The sequence below is a fragment of the Pantherophis guttatus genome, chromosome 4, assembly GCF_059756535.1.
Source record: "Pantherophis guttatus breed Tessera chromosome 4, ASM5975653v1, whole genome shotgun sequence".
In the NCBI taxonomy this organism is placed as follows: domain Eukaryota; kingdom Metazoa; phylum Chordata; class Lepidosauria; order Squamata; family Colubridae; genus Pantherophis; species Pantherophis guttatus.
The window spans coordinates 32,221,309-32,240,042 of NC_142066.1; the positions used below are offsets into that span (position 1 = coordinate 32,221,309).

Genomic DNA, 18,734 nt, shown 5'->3' on the forward strand with positions numbered 1-18,734 from the left:
TGTCAAGAAAAACAAGAAGTTGGGGAGGAGATAGGGGAAGAACATGTTACGCCCAGTAGGGGAAAAAAATGGTTTCTATAAATAGATGTGTTCCTGCATATCTATCAAGAAAGGACACAGTCTGGTTGAGATATCCTATTCAGCCATAATTTAATGAAGATCTACAATAATAATAATGTTAAGCTATAAATGATATCTAGGTCCATACAGTATGTTACAATATATCAACATCAAACTTATTCCATTATAACTTAGTACAGTGTAAGGCCCAGTGTAAGGTTATTTATTTCCTGGTTTCTCTTCAGATGGTATAAATCTTTCGCCTGGCTATATAAAAAGGATCTCATTGCACTGTTAACAAACTGGGAAAACTTGTCCCAGCATATTATTGTTCTTATTTCTCTTGCTGTCATATATTTTATCAGGTCCTATATCCTGTGAAATAAAATATTCTGTACTAGATTATCTTCTGCTTCTCATCACCTTGTGATCTCAACAAGCTCGCTTTTAATTTTTACTTGAATTCGGGTCAGGTAACTGTAATCTTATGCAGAAATGAAGACATATTTCTTGAAAACATTCCAACAGCTGTTGCCGGTGCTACATACAGGTAGTCCTCAACTTGTAACAATTTGTTTAGTGACCTGAAGTTACAGCAGCACTGAAAAAAGTGATTTACGACTATTTTTCACATTAGCGACCATTGTAGCATCCCTATAGACATGTAAAAAAAATTTGGCAACTGGCATGTGACATTTACAGTGTCCGGGGATCATATCCAGTCCTCCTGGATAGGCAGCTGTCTTTGGAGGAACATCTGACGGCTGTTACCAGGGGGACCTTTTATCAGGTTCGCCTGATTCGCCAGTTGCGGCCCTTTCTTGATCGGGATTCCTTGTGCACAGTCACTCACGCCCTCGTCACCTCTCGCCTTGACTACTGCAACGCTCTCTACATGGGGCTCCCCTTGAAGAGCACCCGGAGGCTCCAGCTGGTCCAGAATGCAGCAGCGCGGGTAGTGATGGGAGCAACATGGCGCTCCCATGTAACACCACTCCTGCGCAAGCTGCACTGGCTCCCGGTGGTCTTCCGGGTGCGCTTCAAGGTGTTGGTTATCACCTTTAAAGTGCTCCATGGCATAGGACCTAGCTATCTCCGAGACCGCCTGCTGCTACCGATGTCCTCCCATCGACCCGTGCGCTCCCACAGAGAGGGCCTCCTCAAGGTGCCATCAGCCAAACAATGTAGGCTGGTGGCCCCCAGGGGGAGGGCCTTCTCTGTGGGGGCTCCCACCCTCTGGAATCAGTTGCCCCCGGAGATAAGAAGAATCCAGGACCTCAATGCCTTCCGTCGTTCCCTGAAAACCTATCTTTTTCAACAAGCTGGGTTGGCTTAAGAAGAAATTTTTAAAATTTTTAAATTCTTTTAATTAGTCTGTGATTCTTAACTTTCGGGCCAAAATTTATATATATTTTTAAATGTTTTAATATTTGTATTCTATGTTTTTTATCTTGGCTGTACACCGCCCTGAGTCCTCAGGGAGAAGGGCGGTATATAAATTGGAAATTAAATTAAATATGATTATTTTTTGTGACCTTCTGATGGGCAAAGTTAATGGAGAAGCCAAATTCTCTTAACAACCATAGTGATTCACTTAACAAAGGCAGCAAGAAAGGTTGTTGTCTTGCTTAGCAACAGAAATGTTGGGCTGAATTGTGGTCATAAGAAAAGGACTACCTGTAACTGTTTCTAGTCTTACATAATTGAAATTAAACAGAAAGAGCAGTGATCTGACATGAGGGAAATACTGCTGCACATCGACAGATTTTTTGATGTATTTGGGATTTATAGTCCTAATACAACTCAGGGCCTCTAGATCCGTGATGGGGAACCTATGGCATGCATGCCACAGGTGGCACGCGGAACCATATCTGTGGGCACACAACCTTTGCCCTAGCTCAGCTCCAGTGTGCATGTGTGTGCCGACCAGCAGATTTTCGGGCCTTCCAAGCCCACCAGAAGTTGGGAAACAGGCCGTTTCTGGTCTCCAGAGGGCCTCAAGGGAGGTGGGAAAGGCCTTTTTTGCCCCCCCTCCAGGCTCCAAGAAAGCCTCTGGAGCCTGGGGAGGGCGAAAAATGGGCCTACCAGGTCCACCGGGCCATTGTGTGCAAAAAACAGGGGGAGTTCGCACTCCCCCTGTTCCAGGGGGAGGGATCACAAATGCATGCTTGGGGGGCAGAGCAGGGAGGGATTGAATTATGGGTGTGGGCACACACACACGTGATTCCCCATGCTCCCCCCGCTTTTGGCATGTGATGGCAAAAAGGTTAGCCATCACTGCTCTAGATTATAAAAAAGGAATACACGTTGTCTTTGACATACATCTACCCTTGGAGTTAGGATTTCTATTGCTAAGCAATGCATAATTAAGTGAGTCAAGTATAATTTTATGACCTTTTTGCCATGGTTCTTGAATGAATCACTGCAGTTTTTAAGTGAAGCCCCCCTTGACTTTGCTTGTCAGAAGCCAGCTGAGGAAAATGTAAATAGCGATCACATGACCCTGGGACAACCATTGTAAATACATGTCTTTTACCAAGTGCCCAAATTTTGATCACATGATGTTGGAGATGCTGCAATGATCATAAATGCAAAAATCAGTCATATGCCCCTTTTTCAATGCCATTGTAATTTCGAACAGTTTCTAAATGAATGGTTGCAAGTCACAGAGCAGTATGATGTTTCTATAAAACCTGGATTTTGCTCAAACTTCTATCAGAATAAACTTTGGGAAATAGGACAAGACGTAAAAAAATAATTTTAAAAATAAGATGTCTCATTTTAGATTTCATGTCATCTGAGTCAGTGTCCACCAACCTTTCTGGGTTGGCGGCCCAGCACAAGGGAAGAGGGGATGGTTTTGTGTGAGGGGCAGGTACATCCATGTGCATGTGCACACAGCTTCATTTGTGTGAGTAGTGAGCCCTCACACAGTGGGGCTCTGAGCGCTGGTGCTCGCCGCTCGCATGAGTGGGGCTGTGGTGCACGCACACTGGCCCAACATTCACGTGGCCAGTTGAGAATAGGCCATGGCCCGGTAGTGGGCCACAGCCCACAGGTTGGGACCCCTGATCTAAGTTGCACAGTACATTAGAAACTCTGAAACAATGAGGCCGCAAAGGAGGAATTTAATTTAACACTGATTGCAGAAAAATACAGAAGGCCAGGAACTGCAAATAGAAAAGGAAGTCCTGAAAACAAAAATTTGGCAAATAATTTAGAAAGGAACATGTAGGAGAACCAGTGGGAAATATTGTGACTGTGCTGCAGAAAATTTTCAGAGGCAAAACTGCAGAAAGTTAGATTGTAAATTACACAAGGAAACAGGAGAGCGGATATAACAAAAAAAGCTGTCATGTGTTTGAAGATAAGCCCAGTGAAGAAAATATGTAAAAAGATGGGGGGAGGGGGGGGAACACGCCTCTTCCTCTTCTCCATAACACATTTACACAATGATTCTTTAGAAGATCTGTATGCCATTCAGATAGTCTATTCAATAATTATATCTCATCCTATTTTTAACTCAGGGAGGGCTTCCTTCTCCCTTACTTGCATAGAGATGATGTTGTGGCCTGCCAGAGGCCAGCAAAACTGGCAGCAGATTCGGACAGTGAGGAGGTTGGGGAGAAACATGAGCCAGTCCTGGAGTCTCGGGAAGATTCTGACAAGTGCTCTGCATCGGAGGCAGAGATGGGGCCAGGTCCATATGGCAGATATTCGCTGCCTTTGGAGTCATACATCAGTGAGGCAGATGAACAGCTGGAGCCTGTTCCCAGTGTGCACATCAGTGGTGGGTTGCCCCCGGTTCCCACCGGTTCTATAGAACCGGTAGTAAAACAGGCGGGAGGCTCCGCCCACCAAATCCGACGTCATCAGAATTCTTCTGCGCATGCGAACCAGTAGTAAAAGTAAGTAGAATCCACCCCTGGTGCACATGCGCAGAGTTGCCAGACGAAGGAAACAGCTAAGGAACAAGGGTCAACTTGTGAATAAGGCCACAAGTGGATGATGAAGGGCCCCTCCCAGGGGGAATAAAAGAGGAGCGAAAGGTGTGTTTGCAGGAGACAATTAGTTCATTACTGCATTCTTGTCAAGTATTGCTCAGCCTGGCCACTCTCCAAGCCTGATAAAGGTCGGTAATTGTGAACTATCTTGAAAGACTGTGGGAGAGGAAAGACTTTGCTGGAGAGGAATTCACTATAAATTAAACAAAAGGTGTTTATCAGGATGAGGACTCGGCTTTGTGCTGCTGGGGAAGCCTAGGTCAGAACAGATGAAAGCACATATACTCACACCTCATTAATTAATTAATTAAATATATATTTAATACGCACATATATATATGTTTTTCCTCTAGCCAAGTTTTTCCTACGTAACCAAGGTTTTTCTGCAGCCCTAGCTCAATAGAATCACATCCACTCTATTCTGGGCTTCTTTATTTTTGGCAGCCAGCAAGTTCCTGCTGCCAGGTGAGAGACTTGCTGGCTGCCAGAAAAGAAAAAAGCCCAGAGTCGAGTGGATATATATATATATCTTGTAAATAAATCTGCACTTTATTTGGTTGATGAATGAAATAAAGTGAATTGATTGCATTTGAATCAGCAATGAATTAGCAATTAAAATTAGCAATGACATTGGTGTGGTAGCTAATTACAGTCCAACAGCATCTAGCTGAAAATACCCAGACAGCAGTGGAACAAAAGATCTACTTAACGAGATGATTCTGGAAAACTGCAGAAGGAAAACCAACCTGAATGTAGCCTGCGTTGATTACAAGAAGGCATTTGACTCCCTGCCACATGGTTAGACAATCGAAATAACGGGGTCACTAGAAACATCAGAAGCTTTGTGTAAAGATCTATGGCACAATGGAAAATGGCCAAAGATGATGGATTGGGAAAGGTTACTATCAAAAGAGGAATCTTCCAAGGAGACTCATTAACACCACTACTCTTTGTCATTGCACTGATTCCTCTGTTGGCAATAGTGAATAAATCAGGCATGGCTATCAAACATCAAAACCCTTGCTAAATTATTCCATCTCAACTTACAACCATTCATTTAATGACCTTTCAAAGTTACAGGGACACTGAAAAATGTGACTTATGACTGGTCCTCCTTGCACTTACAACCAACACAGCATCCCCATAGTGACATGATCAGATTAGCAACCCACGTGTATTTACAGCAGTTGCAACATCCTGGGGTCTTTGGATCACCACTTGTAACCTTCCCAGCCAGCTTCCGGTAAGCAAAGTCAATGTGGGAAGCTGGATTCACTTAATGACCACATTATTCACTTAACAACTGTAGTGATTTGCTTAACAACCGTGATGGAAAAGGTCATAAATTGGGTAGGGTTCACTTAACAGCTGCCTTGTTTAACAACAGAAATTCTGGTCCCAATTGTGCCTGTAGGCTGAGGACTGTCTGTCATGGGCTACCTGAAAAGCAGCATTTGAAATAGAATTGCTGCTCAACCCTGTGAAGTAGTACTACTTTATAAAGCCTTAGAAAGGCCACATCTGGAATACTGCATCCAGTTTTGGTCACTACATTACAAAAAAAGATGTTGAGATTTGGAAAAAGTGCAAAGAAGAGGAATCAAGATGATTAAAGGACTGGAGAACATAAAACATATGAAGAATGGTTGCAGGATTTGGATTTGGCTAATCTAGAGAAAAGGATTGAGGGTTGGGGAGAGACATGATAGCAATATTCCAGTATTTGAGAGCTGCCACAAAGATGAAGAGGTCAATTTATTTTCCAAAGCACCAGAAGGCAGAACAGGAAACAATGAATGGAAGCTAATCGAGGAGAGAAGCAACCTGGAATTAAGGAGAAACTTCCTAACAGTGAGAATAATAAACCAGAGGAACAACTTGCCTTCAGAAGTTGTGGATGCTTCATCACTGGAGGTTTTTAAGAAGAGACTGGACAGCCACTTGTTTGAAATGATACAGGCCAGGATCTACTGCTTGAGCAGGGGACTGGACTAGAAGACCTCCAAGGTCCCTTCCATTTCTATTCTGATTGAATTGTCTATATATACAGCCAAGATACTGCAATACAATTTGGACTGGACAAATGTGCCATGGACAAATCACCATCGAAAAAAAAAGTGAAAACTCAAAATTCCCTATGGAAACAATATCAAGCGTCTGGATGAAGATGATCACTACAAATATCTGGGCATCCTTCCAGGTGATGACAAACAAAGCACACTGAAGTAAAATAAAAGGCCAGAAGTGAATACATTAAGAGAGTGAAGATTCCAAACTCAATGGAGGAAATACCATCAAGGCTGTTAGCACCTGGGTAATTCCAGTTATTAGATACACAGCTGGGATAGTAGACGCAAGCAGAACTAAAAGCCCTGGATAAGAAGAATAGAAAAATAATGAATCATGCCCTTCATCTTAGCAGTGACGTTGACAGATTCTATTTACCAAGGAAAATAACTGGATGCAGAATGTTGCAAGTACTTCAGAAGGCTGAATATGAAAAAAGGGCATTCACTACCAGAAGAGCAGTGAAGAAGATGCACAAAAGCTAATATACCAGGAAGGGTTACTCAGTACTGGAGAGACCAAGCTGTCCTACAAGAAAGACTAAATAAAGAACAGAAAAGAGACATGGGAAGATAAAGTACGAATACATTTTTTAAAAAAAATAGCAAACAAAGCAGATAACAAGACTTGGCAATGGCTAAGAGCAGGAAAGTAGAAGAAACAAAGAACTTGGATAAAATATGAAGAAGCTGAATAAAAAAGTTAAAGAAACAGTGGGCCACCTGGTTTAGCTGCTGCAAGAAGATTGCCAAGACTGGCTACAAGCAACAGCATGAAAGAGGAGCAATAATGGCGCATTGGAATATCTGCAAGAAAAAACATCTGCCTGCAAGCAAGAACTGGTGAAACCATAAAGTAGAGAGAGTAATAGAAAATGAAGAAGTTAAAGTGCTCTAGGAGTTTAGAATTCAGATAGAAACGTAGAATAGAAAATAGAATAGAATAGAATAGAATAGAATAGAATAGAATAGAATAGAATAGAATAGAATTTTTTATTGGTCAAGTGTGATTGGACACACAAGGAATTTGTCTTGATGCATATGCTTTCAGTGTACATAAAAGAAAAGATACGTTCATCAAGAATCATAAGGTACAACACTTAATGATAGCCATAGGGTACAAATAAGCAATCAGGAAACAATATCAGTATAAATTGTAAGGATACAAGCAACAAAATTACAGTCATAAAGTCATAAGTGGAAAGAGATGGGTGGTGGGAACGATGAGAAGATTAATAGTAGTGAAGACTTACTTAGTAAATAGTTTGTCAGTGTTGAGGGAATTGTTTGTTTAGCAGAGTGATTGCATTCGGGAAAAAACTGTTCTTGTGTCTAGTTGTTCTGGTGTGCAGTGCTCTATAGCGTCGTTTTGAGGGTAGGAGTTGAAACAATTTATGTCCAGGATGTGAAGGGTCTGTAAATATTTTCACAGCCCTCTTTTTGACTCGTGCAGTATACAGGTCCTCAATGGAAGGCAGGTTGGTAGCCATTGTTTTTTCTGCAGATCAGACTTCTACATCAGACTTAACAATTGTGGATAAGAAAGACAAAAAAAGTTTGGATAGTGGATGTGGCAGTACCCGCAGACAGCAGAATGGAAGAGAAAGAATTGGAGAAGATTACAAAATACAAAGATTTGCAAATAGAAACAGAACTGTGTCAAAAGAAAGCAAAGATAGTCCAAATAATAACAGGTGCAACACAACTGGAGCACCAAGAGAGTTCCAGTTTTCCTTAGCAATTACAAAAAAAAAAAAAAAACCTAAAATCAATCAATTGGCAGAATAATCCCCAAACATCTGGAGCACCACTTAAACACATCAACATTGACAAAATTAGCATCAGTCAATTGCCAAAGCAGAATGTACTTGGAACAGTTTTCATCCTGTGAGGATACCTTTAACACTATGGAACATCAACATATGTCTATCCCAGATTCTTGGGAAGCTCTCCATAAGTGGATAAAAATGCCAAATCCAGTTGTCAGAAGAGAAATCTGGTTCAGTTCCAAGCTGGGAGAGAGATGCTGAAAATAGAATGGAGGCAGGTTGCATTTTGGAAATGAGGTTTCTGTTTATTTAGTAGCCAGAAACCTCAGCAGCATGTTTCTACTGTGGCTGACAAAATAGGGTTGAGATAGGTGGACTTTTATACATTCTTTGGGGCTTTGTGTTTGAGGTGCCTGTTCATTGTGAAATGTACTTTGACCTCTGCTTGAGTGTGTCCTTTTAGTACTCTAGTTATTGTTGCCTGACTCCCATTGTGGTTGAGAAGTCACGCCTTATCCTTGGAGCTGGGTGGGGAATGTAGATTTTAGGAGTCTTTGTTTTTCTACTTTTAATCCCATCAGGTCACTGGTGGGTTTCAACATTTTTTACTACCGGTTCTGTGGGTATGGCTTGGTGGGCGTGGCATGGCTTGGTTGGTGTGGCTTGGTGGGCGTGGCAGGGGAAGGATACTGTAAAATCTCCATTCCCTCCCCAATCCAGGGGAAGGTTACTGCAAAATTCCCATTTCCTCCCGATCAGCTGGGACTTGGTAGGCAGAGAATAGATGGGGGTGGGGCCAGTCAGAATTTTTACTATCGGTTCTCCAAACTACTCAAAATTTCCGCTACCGGTTCTCCAGAACTGGTCAGAACCTGCTGAAACCCACCTCTGATCCAGTTTGAATATCTGGTTGACAGTGGAAAGAATCATAATAAGCTTTGTTGTTACTTTCTCTTGGAAATTCTTGAATGCACAGTCATAGCCCAATGGAATTGAATACATTCTCACGAACATTCTCACGAACATAGACCAAAGCCACCTTAGTAACAATTGCATAGTAACACAATGGTCAGGCTCAAAAGATTGAACAGGGTTCTCTCCAGACTGTAAACTTAAACACTATCCATCCCAATTTCTCTTTATTTGGTGTTGTTTTTTTTTAATCGCTTCTTCCCCCTCCTACCCCTTTTCCGAGGGATAACTATCATTTATGCCTGAAATTTATTTCCGGCTCTCTGCACATTTTTTCCCCTTGATTAATCAAGCAAATGTTTCTTTCAGTAACCTGGGAAAAAAGAGAGCACTAAGTTTGGGCAGATTCCAACCCCCGAGGAAAGCGAAACTTTAATATTGGCTTTAAAAAATGTTGCTCTCCTTTGGATACGTCACCTGCCTGTTGCTGTATCTGCCGTTTACACGTGAGTAATCAGAAAACTGAAAAACACCAACCAACAACTGGGTGAGAGACATGGTGAAAAGCTGTGGATGGTGCCCAGAATCTTAACAAAATCAGTTTCTCATGGGAAGATCTCTTCCAGGGTGGGGAACTATGGCCCTTTTTATGGCTTGTGGAGTTCAACTCCCAGAATTCCTGAGCCAGCTCAAGAATTCTGGGAGTTGAAGTCCACAAGCCATAAAGGGGCCATAGCCCCCCACCTCTGATCTCTTCAGATGGGTTGATCTCAGTCAGTCAGTCAGTCAGTCAGTCAGTCGTTTATTACAGTCAAAGATGAGTACAGGAGTTGATCTCAACTGTTGAAATCAACTCCTGTACTCATCTTTGACTGTAAAATAGGCAATCTTGAACTTACCTACTGGTAGTTACCAAGCTATATAAAATAAGAGAGTTCATTGGCTGATATAGTCACATGTGATGTCTGTAAAGACTTAACCCTTTCTAGTCTCTGGTGCATCATATGCAGGCAATATCTGACATGTCTTACGTTGATTTTCTAACACCAATTCTTCCTGTTGCTTTTCTCTTTCAGAGGCCGCTTTGACCATTACAGGCCCCGAAGGCCCAATTCAAGCCAAACCGGGTTCTGATGTCCTGCTGCCTTGTCACTTTGAGGACTCTTCTGGGCCCATAGATCCCAAACGCCTGGCTATGATATGGCGTATGGGTTCAAGAGATATTGCTAAGTATGAAGATAAGTTAGAAGTCTTTCACCCAAGGGCAAAGATGTCTTCTGAAGAACTGCTACGGGGCAACGCCAGCATTCTGCTTCAAAATGTGCAAGGTGCGGATGGCAGCACTTACACTTGCTCTGTTATCCACAGCCCTGACAAAGAAGAGAAGTCAATAGAGTTGAAAGTGGAAGGTAAAGGAAACCAAGGGAAACGGAATGGGAGTCATAGGATAACCTTAAAAATATTTAAGGCGCGAACGCGACCCAGGTTAAAAGCCTTGATCTGGAACAGACCTGGGGATTTTATGGCCTGCAGGCCACATCCCCATGGGAGACGGGGCATTGGCAGCAGGGGTAGGGGTGGCAGGGCTTGAAGGGGGCTGGGGTGGGGTGGGTGGAGGGTAGGGGGTGGTGGTGGCAGTGGCAGCCCTGTGGTTCCTTGGGAAAAGTAAGTGTTTACTCCTGAGCTAGGCCACAGTTTTAAAAGTGTTACAGGGGGCGGGAGGGATTAGTGGTCTCCGACTATTAATGTTGCTAAAACATACTCATTCAATAACATCTATAGCCCCTGTGGTTTTTTTGCTGCAAAATATTTTCAATTACAGGTTGCCTTCAACATATGACCACATATGACATTGGAATGTCTGTCATTAAGAAAAGCGGCTAATGCGAGTTGTGCCCAATTTTACAACTTTTTTTTTTTTTTTTTTGCTGGAGTCATTAAGCAACTCACTATGGCTGTTAACTGAATCACATTGCTGTTAAGCGAATCTGGCTCCCACTGACATTACTTGTCAGAAACTGGATATAAAAGTCAGAAATAGTAGCCTTGTGGCCCCGGGACATTGCAAATGTCATAAATACATGGCAATTGCCAGGTACCAGAATTTTAATCACCTGACTGGGAGGAACACTGTGACAGTTGCTAAGTGCAAGGACTGGTTGTAACAGAGGTGGGTTTCAGCAGGTTCTGACCAATTCTGGAGAACTGGTACGGAAATTTTGAGTAGTTCGAGAACCAGTAAATACCACCTCTGACTGGCCCTGCCCCCATCTATTCTCTGCATCCCGAGTCCCAGCTGATCGGGAGGAAATGGGGATTTTGCAGTAACCTTTCCCCTGGAGTGGGGAGGGAATGGAGATTTTACAGTATCCTTCCCCTACCATGCCCACCAAGCCATACCACGCCCACCAAGCCACACCCACAGAATTGGTAGTAAAAAATTTGAAACCCACCACTGGGTTGTAAGTAAATTGTAAGTATATTTTTCAGTGCCACTGTAACTTCGAATGGTCACTAAATGAATTTTCATAACTTGAGGACTACATCATGTGCTGCTTGCTTTACCAGGATGATGCAATCCAGCCCCAGGTTACAGACAGTGCTTGAATCATAGAGATGGAGAGTGGATCAGAAGTAGCTTTGCATGATCTGCCCATAGACCTATTAGCAGGAGGTATTTCCTGATAAGACACATAGAGCAGTAGATCTGGTCGAAGAGGGAGAACTTTTACGTCAGCCAGCACCAATTCTTTCTTCTGAAATACTCACCCAGTTGTTAATAAGCTGGGTGGGAACTTGTGAGGGCTGCATGTGGGAGAAAGGATTGTCTGGATAGGGAGGGATATCCTGCTTCAGCCAACAGCCCCATTGCTACCTATCAGCACACCACACATGTCATCTGCTGTTGCGGTTTGTCAGAGGGTGGGAACCAATAGGAGCTAAACCAGAAATGTCCACACACCCAACAAAGGAACAGAGTGCTGTTTATTGCTATACAAGCAGAGTACACAATGTATTTACAAGAATTCTAGTAAATATATGTGTATATGTATCTATACACATCCACACTGTTACCTAATGTATATGTAAATACCATATTTTTCGGAGTATAAGACGCACTGAAGTATAAGACGCACCTATCTTTTTGGGTGAGGAAAAGAAGAAAAAGAAATCTCCCTCTGCCTCTGAGCAATTTTGCCTCGTTGCAGCAAACAGCAAACAGCCTGCTTTACTTTTACTTTCATTTTCAGCATAGCTTGATTAGCACAAGGAAAAAAAAAAATCTGCTCCAGCAATTTACCTCTTTGCAGCAAGCAGCAGAGCCCTGCGCAAAACAGCTGAGAGCAAATCAGCGGAGAGTCAGGAGGCAGGTCCAATCAACTTGTGCTAATTAGCCTGTGCTGAAGCTGAAAGGAGCTGTTTTTTCTTGCTGTTTGCTTACAAGGAGGTAACTGCTGAGAGGCAGAGGCTAAAGGGTGGGGGCCAGTGGGTGAGCGGGGCTACATTCGGTATATAAGACACACCTAAATTTTCACCCCCTTTTAGGGGAGAAAAAGGTGTGTCTTATACTCGGAAAAATACGGAATATACACTATCAAAATCTAACTAGGAAATATACTAACAGAATTTAAATAAGTTTGGCTTCTTTACTGTATGGTACAAGATACTTAGCTGCTGGGGTTTTCATCCTCCCACACTTATTTATTTTTAGTATGCCAACAACTTTTCTCATTTTGCCCAGTTACTGTAGTCGGTACTTCTTGATTTACAACCACAATTGAGCCCAAGATTTCTGTGGTTAAGTGATACATTTCTTAAGTGAGTTTTGCACCATTTTACGACATTTTGCCACATTTGTTAAGTGAATCACTGCAGTTGTTAAATTAGTAACATGGTTGTTAAGTGAATCTGGCTTCCCCATTGACTTTGCTTGTCAGGAGGTTGCAAAAGAGGATCACATGACCCTGGGTCACTGCAACCGTCCATAAATATGAATCAGTTCTCAAGCATCCGAATGTAAATCACGTGACTATGGGGATGTTGCAACAGTCATAAGTGTGAAAAATGGCCATGTCACTTTTTCCAGTGCCGTTGTAACTTTGAACAGACACTAAATGAACTGTTGTAAGTTGAGGACTATTTGAATTTACACCTGAACCACTTGGAGTTTGTTCTGCCTATAGTCCAGGACTTTTCCCTCTCCACTGCCACTTTTTGCAGATCTTTGTCTTTCTTCTCCTGCCTTGGACTTCTTCCGGTTCTCTTCTCCCTAGCCGTGAATCCTCTGACTTTCTGCTTCTGCTGCTGTACGTCACATTGTCCCTTTTTCTCCAGCACATCTCCTGCCACATCTAGGTGACTCCATCCACTCCTTCTCTCTCTCCCCCTCCCTCTCTCTCTCTGACTTCTTTTACCAGTGGTGAAATCCAAATTTTTTTACTACCGGTTCTGTGGCTGTGGCTTGGTGGGTGTGGCTTGGTGGGCGTGGTAGGGGAAAGATACTGCAAAATCTCCATTCTCACCCCACTCCAGGGGAAGGATACTGCAAAATCCCCATTCCCTCCCTACTCCTGGGAGAAGGATATTGCAAAATCTCCATTCCCATCTCACTCTGGGGCCAGCCAAATGTGGTATTTGTTGGTTCTCTGAACTAGTCAAAATTTCTGCTACCGGTTCTTCAGAACCTGTCAGAACCTGCTGGATTTCACCCCCGTCTTTTACTGTATATTTCTTTCTTTCGTTCAAAAAACTGTGTGTCGGGCAAGAAGTGCTTGCAGGCAATTCTTTGGATTGTAATCCCCCCCCGCTTTTTCCCCCTTTTCTATATGATATGGCCTACTTGCCTATGTTATATACTTAACTATAAGATTGCCAAAGAAGGCGGAAATGCCAAAGAAGGAGGAAATGACCTTGACAATCGCACATAACATTTTCTTGTTTCAGAGAATTTCCTTCTTCCAGAGTGGGGAGTGTGACTGCTGGAAAAATGACAATCTGAATGTGTGCTCTCAGCAATCCTGAGCTTTCAGAAATGACTTAGAGAGAGAAGGTAGCAGTTATAAAATAATAAACAACAAAGTAAGGAAGAAGATGTTTAGCTGTTCTAGTCCACCTTTCTTTTTATAAGGCATACCCTCTGACCTCCATTTCTACGAGAATATAAATAAAACAAAGATATATACATGGTACATAATTAGAATAAATATGTAAATGAAACAATGCCCAGTCATATTGATCTCTGCTTTCTGTACCATCTGAAATTGTCATTAGATTTTGCTGTCTGGGAATTAGCTGAGCTGGACTGTTGGCCATCGGAGAGATTATTATCAGTAGCGTCTTCTTTTTCTTTGAATTTCCTCCCTAGAAATGTTTGCTAGTTCGGTTTGTCCATCATTATTACTTGTCAGCTGAAATCTTTCTTGTTGTCAGACTGTGTTCTTTGATATACTACACTGTTTCTTACATACTAATACTATAACCTCACAACTTTTATGCATACGTTTTATGTATGTATGAATGCAATTTTTAAAAACTTGTGTGTGTTTCAGTGCATTCCTAAGGAACAACCTCTGCCTGGTACCGAGTTAAATGCATCTTTCTACAACTTGAATATGTGTTTGCTACAGTGTTTACGTGCAGTTGTTTATTGACCCAGAGTAAGAAAGTTGGGAAAGACAGATGCAGACGTTTAGACGTTCCTTCCATCAGTGCCACCTCCTTTGTGACAAAATTATAGCTTTGCAACATTTCCTGTAGGAAATGAACAATCTTTCTATTCTTGTTTTTGGAATCTTCCCATTCTCTCTTGCATGGGTCTTCCAGCTGTTGACTTGCACATTTCCAAGCAGTACTGAATAGCAATAGGAGGATAGTGGATCATAGCTACTAGCCTTTGATGTTGATTAATGGATTTAATTGGGTCGCTAGATAGTAAGAATGTCTTCTTCTATCCTCTCTGTTCCCAGCTCCCCCACTGGTTAAACTTGGCTCCACAAAAGTGCAGTTGACCAAGCCAAGCACGGTTGCATGTACAGCAACAGATTTCTACCCTGGCAATATATCCATGACGTGGTTCCGAAATGATAGGATTGTGCAAGGCCCCGAATGGCCTCCTACTCTGCCCAGCACTGGCCAGTTGTTCAGAGCAGAGAGTCTCTTGAAGCTCACACCAGAATTTTCAGATGCCAACGTCAACTTCTCTTGCCATATCAATCACCAAGCACTCAAAGGGCCAGAGGTCCTAAAATTCCAGCTGCACTTGCTAGGTGAGTATAACCTTTAGCTCAGAAAGCAAGGAATCCAGGCAGTCTTTCTCCAGCTGTTCAGTCACAGCCTCTTTAAGATGTTTCTTGAAATTTGGGCTGAAAGACAAGAGCTGGCTGCACAAAATGCATCACCTTGCTTATTTAAATCTTTATTTTTTAAAAAGTCCTAACTGGCTCTATTTATGTGACTCAGCCAGTTACAGACCCTTATCTTACAAACCTCATGCGGCTTGGTTATCGTGACATTTAAAGTTGGAACCAAACAAACCACACTGTTGTGTAGCATAAACCAGCCACTAGTCTGTCTTCTCAGAAGGTTCAAAGCAAGCTTTAGACTCAACTTGGAGAGATTTTCTGCCTTATGGGTAATGTCACTCTTTCAACTAATCTGTATTTAGTGGAAGAAGAGAAGCTCTTGGGCACTTGTATATTTTCTCATGCTAAGTTGAAAGATACCACAGGGTGTTTTTTATATGATTTATATGGTTGCCCAGAAGAATATGTACAACTTGGATATCTGCCAAAGGGGCAAAAAAAGATTAAAGTACTAAATTGTGCCCCCTGTAAAATCAGAACACGGCACACACCATTTTGATAACATTGCACCTTTCAGACACAGTGCTACATAATCTAAGGTCTCGGTACTACTTATAGCTCCCCAAACATTGGATGTGGATCCCAGAGCTGTTGCTGTGGGTCAGGGGAAGAGAGAAATAAAAACACAAAGAGTATTGCAGCAACTTCATATATCTGTAACGATGGTTGTTCAAACTGCACGTGATAAAAGCTACAGTAGATTTACTGTCTTGATAAATTAGTTCTTTGAGACTAACCTCTCCCTCTGCTAGTACAACTCAAATGTCAGCCTAGGTCCGTAGGGCTTAGTGGGGCTGCCTGGTTTCCCACTGGTGGGCATCTGGCCTCTTGGCTCCCTGTGGGATCCAGGAATACCCAAACTGAGCTTTGAGGTAGCTTCATGTTTGTTTCAGATCAGTGTTTCTCAAATGCGGCAATTTTAGGATGCATGCAAAAATTCTGACATACAAGCATCCTAAAGTTGCCAAGTGTAAGGACCACTGTTTTAGATGGCAGAGGGGAACAGCCAGTAGCTGGAAACTGATTTTGGTGTTCCCAGATTGATCAGCTGAAACAAGCCGCTATCAACTGACCCTAGTTCACACAGCAGCTGACAAAAATACAGTTATTGAGTTATGACCGTAATTGAGCGTAAAATTTCCGTTACTATGCAAGATCGCATGACTCTGGGACGCTGCAGCCATCATAAATACATGTCTTGCCAAGCATCTTAATTTTGATCACGTGTCTATGAGGATGCTGCAAACATTATAAGTGTGAAAAATGGTCATAACTCACTTTTTTCACTTCTACTGTAACAGTCACTAAATAAATGGTTGTAGGTTGAGGACAACCTGTAATCCCAGGTGGGTCCAAGACTGGCTTCAAGAAATTAGGAACTGATGATAGGAATTGTCTATTGCAGTGTTTGTCAACCTTGGCAGCTGGCTGACTGAGGAATTCTGGGAACTGAAGTCCACCATCTTCAAGTTTCCAAGGGTGAGAAACACTGGCCTATTGGATGCAGGACCTCATATTTCCTTCCTCTCTTTGCAGGTCGGCCCATCCTTCAGCTGATCACAAGGCCACAAGGGGAGAAATTTGTAGTAGCTGTGTGCAACCTGAGCAAATTTTATCCCTCCCAAATCAATGTTCAGTGGTTGCAAAATGGAGTGCCACAAGAGCAAGTAAAGTCAGAGGTGCAAAGCATGCACAATGGGATGTTTTCCATCAACAGTGTCTTCCTCCCACAGAAGAAAAATGTTAAAGTCATTTATGTTTGTCGAGTAGAACATGAAGCTTTTGAGACCCCATTGGAACAGTCTGTTCCTTGGCGGCCAGGTGAGGGAGATACAATTATTCATCCCGATCTCTCAGGTACCCAAAGTACTAGGAATACATTTTTTCTCTCACCTTCTCGGCCCACAGGTACAAGTGCAGTGGTTCCTTGGCTGTTGGGATTCATTATTGGACTCGGGTTTGGATTGGCACTAGCAGTTGGAGTAGCATACTTTAAAGGTCAGCTTTCACATGTAAAAAATGAAGGGTTAATGGCAGTGATGAACTGCAGGAACAAAGCAAAGCCGTTGAAAAAACTAGGATAGAAGAGTCGGGGAGGGGGGAGGGCACTGTAGAGCTAGTCCTTGACGTATGACTATAATTGTGCCTAGAGTTATGGTCATAGGTTGTTATGGTCCTAAGTTAAGGCAACACATGACCAGATCCGGTTTTTTTGGCAATTTTTGTGGCAGCTATTAAGTGAATATAGTGGTTGTTAAGAAAATCCATTTCCCCAATGGCCTTTCTGTGCCAGAAACTGGAAGTAAATGCTGGAAACTGTCGAATAAGTTGCAAATTATGGTCATGTGACTGAGATGCCACACACAGCAGTAAAGGTGATCAAGTTGCCAAGTTCCCAAATTTGATCACATGACCATGCCAAAGATATGGCTGCCCTAACCGAAAACTAGTTATTAATATCTCTGTGGAGGTCTTAGTACCTTTTAAAGGTAATTAAGGGACCAATGGCAAGCACAATAACATGTACCTTTTAAGTACACAATTACACAATTTTCTCTCTATTTACAGCCAAGAAAAACTCAGCTACAGGATCCATTTAGAAAAGGTCTCTTCAAAAGATAGATGAAGAGAAGGTACCTGGCATCTCAAACCCAAGACAGGAGAGACCAGGAGTGGATTAATACATACGGAAGAGTTGGCTAATGAGGAGGAACAACGACTTTGACTGGATGATTACTATATATATATTCTGCTGAAAAATGTGATCTGGATAAAGCAAGCTACAGATTTCTCTTTGATGATCTGTACAGTACATTGTTTCCTTCTATGGATTAAGGAAACCACAAATATGCGAAGGCGAGAGGCATTGTGGAAGACAAGAAATAGAAATTGCTCTTTGGAATAAACCATCAGTCCCAGATTTCTACTTTTCATTTTTAAAAATCAAACTCTTCTACAAATTATGCTGAGAAGCCAAACACTAATCCTCTCTTTTAGTTAGTTATTAGGGGGGGGAAAAAGGGGGGGGAGGGGGCTGCCTGTTTTCTTTTAACTTTCTAGGTAGATGTTTCCAAAAGATTTAGCAATGGAAAAACTTCAGATTTGAACTACCCTATTTTAAGGATGAAACAATTATTTCAAGGGGAAAAAAGACTTTTTTATTTTATTATTTTATATTTTCTCCAGTTCATCCACCAGTTCATCCAAAATTTTATTTATTTATGTATTAATACTATGAGATACAGAAATATAAAAGAAAATAGTAGGAAATTTAGGGGAGGGGAAAGGGAAGGAAAAAATGTGGGGAAAAAGGAGAAAAGAAAAAAAGGTGTTAACTTCCGACTTTCTTTGGTGCAGTAGAATAAAATAATATCAAACCTGAACTTTTATTTTTACATAATAGTATAAACTAGCCATTTCTATAATAACAAACCTATCTAATTAGTAAAACCCAAAATCAAAGTTTCCTTTTTTCCCCTACCTCAAGGTACAGATGTTTACCACTATTCTGTTTTTCTTAGCCGTCATACAAACCCCAAAATCAATCAGTTGGCAGAATAA

General features: G+C 42.0%; 1 protein-coding gene across 2 annotated transcripts; it reads left to right on the forward strand.

The window, feature by feature from the left end:
- The first annotated feature begins 8,923 nt into the window (after positions 1–8,923).
- Positions 8,924–18,093, forward strand: LOC148113951 (tyrosine-protein phosphatase non-receptor type substrate 1-like). 2 transcript variants are annotated; one of them, XM_087891888.1, is made up of 6 exons: positions 8,924–9,317; positions 9,888–10,220; positions 14,778–15,077; positions 16,710–16,994; positions 17,082–17,171; positions 17,742–18,093. In XM_087891888.1, the coding sequence occupies exons 1-6, from the start codon at positions 9,263–9,265 to the stop codon at positions 17,771–17,773; spliced, it is 1,095 nt and encodes a 364-aa protein (XP_087748014.1). In that variant the 5' UTR covers positions 8,924–9,262; the 3' UTR covers positions 17,774–18,093. The 2 variants fall into 2 exon arrangements, with proteins under 2 accessions (XP_087748014.1, XP_087748015.1); XM_087891889.1 differs by lacking the exon at positions 17,082–17,171 and having other exon boundaries at positions 16,710–17,030.
- The last annotated feature ends 641 nt before the right edge of the window (positions 18,094–18,734 follow it).

Bases quoted from the DNA above. Each gene is read 5' to 3' on its own strand.
- LOC148113951 (XM_087891888.1), top strand. From the start codon at position 9,263: ATGTTGCTCTCCTTTGGATACGTCACCTGCCTGTTGCTGTATCTGCCG. The intron at 10,221-14,777 runs GTAAAGGAAACC...CTCTGTTCCCAG, and splicing joins AATAGAGTTGAAAGTGGAAG to CTCCCCCACTGGTTAAACTT. The intron at 17,172-17,741 runs GTCAGCTTTCAC...CTCTATTTACAG, and splicing joins TGGAGTAGCATACTTTAAAG to CCAAGAAAAACTCAGCTACA.